Source organism: Cynara cardunculus, unplaced genomic scaffold (genome assembly GCF_001531365.2).
Source record: "Cynara cardunculus var. scolymus isolate 2C unplaced genomic scaffold, CcrdV1 Un_Scaffold_6923, whole genome shotgun sequence".
Classification (NCBI taxonomy): domain Eukaryota; kingdom Viridiplantae; phylum Streptophyta; class Magnoliopsida; order Asterales; family Asteraceae; genus Cynara; species Cynara cardunculus.
This window is the reverse complement of record NW_020203237.1, coordinates 1-4,430: the sequence shown is the minus strand read 5'-3', so window position 1 is coordinate 4,430 and position 4,430 is coordinate 1. Positions and strand designations below refer to the sequence as shown.

Genomic DNA, 4,430 nt, shown 5'->3' with positions numbered 1-4,430 from the left:
CTTGATATAAGGTTAGATTGAGAACCCCCTCAAATACTATACAAAACAAAGCCATGAAAACCCTTGTTCTAATGTGGGTACTACTTCAAATGTTGATCTCCTTTACAGCATCTGAAACATACACCCTCATTAACTCTACCAATTTAGCAAAGCCCGGTTGCCCCAGCCGATGCGGAGATGTAATTGTTCCCTACCCTTTTGGCATCGGCATCAAATCACATTGTTCTATAGGCCCCGGCTTTGATGTCTATTGTAACACTTCTTTAGACCCTCCAAAGGCGTCTTTTAGAAGAGCATCTTACACCTCAATCAAACTCATATCTGATTCCACACTCCGGACTTCCAATCTTGTGGCTACAAGATGCTATTTACCAAACGGCACATTTTTAGACGGAGTCAGAATGTCCTCGAATCTCACAAATGGGTCGTACACCTTCTCGGAAGTAAATAAGTTCACAGTGATTGGCTGCAATGATTATGCTTGGTTGACTTCAGGAACGAAATCTAGGAACATATATACAGGTTGTATGGCGTTTTGCTCAACACTGGAGGATGTAGRTGACCAGTGTTCAGGAAATGGGTGTTGTCAATCATCCATACCGAAAGATATAAACTACTATAGAACTCGGGTCAAGCCCATGTCATCAGACAACATGAGCAATACGAGGACTCTTAATCCTTGTACACATGCATTTGTCGGTGAGGAAAACACATTCAAGTTCCATGGTGCAAGAGATTTGAAGGATACTTCCTTGGACAAAAAGATCGAAGCTAATGTTCCAATAGTGCTTGAATGGGCAATTGGTAATATGAGTTGCATTGACGCCAAAGCATTGAATGGTTTCGCTTGCCAATCAAATAGCAAGTGTGTTAACTCTACAAGGGAAAGCCGTGGATACCGTTGCATCTGTAATGAGGGCTATGAAGGAAATCCCTATCTCTCTCCTGGCTGCCAAGGTAAAATCTAAGTTACCCATTAAGCTTTACGTCTGTTGCAACTTATCGTGTTTTCTTTTCACAACATTTCCTCAAGTTTGATATATGTTCTTAAAGATTTAATCTATATGAAAAACTTCAATCAAATGTAAAGTCAAACCAGCTGTAGTGGTAGCTTAACCGTCCCCAATTCGAGTCCCCTTAGGACCACCCCAGGTTCGGCCAATAAATTTGGTTACATGAGAAGTAAATCAATATGATACTGATTAGGTAACATTAGATCGATCAATTAATATCTTATTTCACATACCATTCGATTCCGATGACTTGTTTGAAAGTCAATATCAAACTAGGCATCATCAAGTTGGTTTGATGTAAATTACTTTAATTAATTGACAATTTCTAGATTTGAAAGTTTCCTTTAGTCAATGATAACCTTTGGTAAATTCAACTCTCCAAGACCATCTACTACTGTAATACTAAACCGGTTACTTAAAGGGATGCATAGGCAAAAAGTGTTGATGTGATACAGATCTAATTAAAGAAATTATGAGTTCCATAAAATATAATGGATTGCCTATGCTAAATCTAACGTCACATAAACATTTTTTGCTGGCGGGTTTTGTCAAAGACTCCGGTAAAAGTTATAAATCGTAGTGCCGGAAAAAATCAAAAAGAAGCCAACAGATATTGGTCCACGATGAATTTGGATCCACTTTTACCAACACTTCTGTTTTTGCCCGGCGGGTGTCGTCATTTGCTGGTAAAAGTTTCATTACCTACAACTTTTAGCTGACGATATTTCTTGTAGTATAACATTCTTTGAATTCTAAAACAATTTTAAGACGTCATATGCTATTTATATTTATATATTTTTTTTGTTACATTTAAGATCTTTTTAGTATATATATGGTTCATAGTTCGAAACCATGTATGCTGCATGATTCAAAACACTAAGCAGATATCTATTTAGGATTGGACAAAGTGAATAAATGATAATCCAACTTTTATAATTGTTTACTTTTATTTGTATTATGATATGTTTTGTGATGTTCTCTTTTATTTCTAGATATCAATGAGTGTAAAGATAAGRAGCGTTTTCCATGCTATGGAACTTGTGTTAATGATGGGGGGAACTACAAATGCAAATGTAAGCAAGGGTATTCTGGTGATGCCAAGATTCAAGGTGGTTGTCGTCGCAATATTCCAATTCTCCAACTCTCATTAGGTAATTTCTATTTTTCTTTCTAGTCTTGAGAACATGTGTCGATTCTAACAAATACCCGTACCCACATAAACACTTTTCGGCAAAACAATCTTGCATATTTTGGCTACTTGCCCTTGACGATGGGCCTAAAACTTTTCTTCAGTGATTATTTTTGGTGTTTCTTTTAATGCTTGAACTAACGTAATAGGCCAACTAGGACGTCCGACCCTTTTTAATAGAGTCAATAATTATACTTTTAAGTTTATTGGATCTTAATAATGCTTCTTATACAGAACCCTACATCTTATACAAAAATGCTAATTTTCACAAAATTACATATATAGGCTTGGGGATTGGATTCCTTGCGATACTTATTGGATTCTCGGTGTTGTACTTCATGGCCCAGAAAAGGAAGCTAGTTAAGCTAAGAGAAAGTTTCTTCGAACAAAATGGTGGTGTGCTATTGCAAGATAAACTAAAAACCAAGGGTGGTGTTGGTATCGGTTCCATRAAAATTTTTCAAGTTGAAGAGCTAGAAGAAGCTACTAAAAATTATGCGGAAGATATGATTCTTGGCAAAGGAGGTAATGGCATTGTCTACAAGGGAACTCTACCAGATAAGTGTATCGTAGCAATCAAGAAGTCCCAAAGACTGGATCAAGGACAAAGGGAGCAGTTTATAAACGAAATGGTGATTCTCACACAAATTAATCACCAACATGTTGTGCAACTTTTGGGATGTTGTTTGGAAACTGATGTCCCATTACTAGTTTATGAATATGAATCTAATGACACTCTTGATCGTCATATTCATAATCAAACAAGTGGCTTGGGAAGATTATCATGGAACAATCGTCTAAGGATAGCACATGAATCGGCTGGTGCACTCGCTTATCTTCACACATATGCTAGAATGTCCATCATACATAGAGATGTGAAATCAACTAATATCTTGTTGGATGATAATTATACTGCAAAAATTGCAGATTTTGGTGCCTCACGGTTAGTCCCCTTGGGTCATGATCAAGTCAGTACACTAGTTCAAGGAACTTTGGGGTACTTGGATCCTGAATATTTTCATACTGGCCAACTAACAGACAARAGTGATGTGTATAGCTTCGGAGTCGTTCTTGCAGAACTCTTAACGGGCAAAAAGCCCCTCAGTGTGGAAAGATGCTTAGAAGAACGGAACCTTGCAACTTACTTTCTGAAGGCAATGAAGGAAAATCAATTGCTTGACATTCTTGATCACCAAGTAGTAAATGAGGCAACTGATGAGCAGCTAAAATCAACATGTGACCTGGCATGTAGATGCCTTAACCAATTAGGTCAGAACCGACCTAGCATGAAAGAAGTGACCATGGAGCTTGAAACATTGAGGAAGTTCAACAAACTTTCTTGGGATGGCCAAGACAACTACAATGAGATGAGTAGCATAATGATTGAAAGTGAACAAGTTGATCTTTATACTATTCCTTTGATAGCCAATAGTGATACTTTTGGCGAATACAGTTCTAGTACTATGGGGATGAAAGACGTAATGCTCCAAGTACAAAATCCACGTTGATGATTTAGGAATGAATAGCTCTTTTACATGCCATTAACGTTCTTATTTCCTGTTTGTTATTTCATATTATACATCGTACTTATACTTAATATGTAAATTCATGTCATGTCTATTATTAATAGTTTTTTCTCTTAAGTATAAAATTCTAGTATTTTTTTATTATTATTCTAGATGTGTATATATTCCCTTTACTATTTTATTCTTAACTAATGTTTTAATATTTGTGTGTGTGGTTGTATATTAAGGACCACATTATGACACTATTTAAGAAGTTGGTGAGTTGGCTTTGATTACTCTCATTCCAAGCTATTGGGATATCTTCAAAGTTCCCTCAATTAATATACTAAGGGCTTATTGTTAATTTGTAATGAACTAGTTGTTAGATATTGGGGTTGGTTTCAGTTGGTTGTTAGCCGGTGAAACAATTTGGTGTCTGTAGTATAAATACACTGAAACCTGTGCAGGATAGGTGTTGATCCTCTCTCTCAGTGATTTGATGATAATCCCTTTTTCCTTTCGATGTATTTCTGTGTTTCTGCACTTTCGGTTCCAGCGATCAAAACACTGAGCTTGTTCAGTGATCGCTGAAGAACTTGTTTTGTAATTCATTCAGAGACAACAATACTTCAAGAAAACAACACTCACACCAAAGATCCTTCAGCAAATGTCGAAGACTGAAACTGAAGACACGTTGTGCAACTTTTGGGATGTTGTTTGGAA

At 36.6% G+C, this 4,430-nt stretch overlaps 1 protein-coding gene across 1 annotated transcript; it reads left to right on the top strand.

The window, feature by feature from the left end:
* The first annotated feature begins 53 nt into the window (after nt 1–53).
* Nucleotides 54–3,842, top strand: LOC112504796 (wall-associated receptor kinase 2-like). The gene is made up of 3 exons (XM_025108747.1): nt 54–957; nt 2,006–2,164; nt 2,488–3,842. The coding sequence occupies exons 1-3, from the start codon at nt 54–56 to the stop codon at nt 3,708–3,710; spliced, it is 2,286 nt and encodes a 761-aa protein (XP_024964515.1). The 3' UTR covers nt 3,711–3,842.
* Nucleotides 3,843–4,430: the final 588 nt, after the last annotated feature.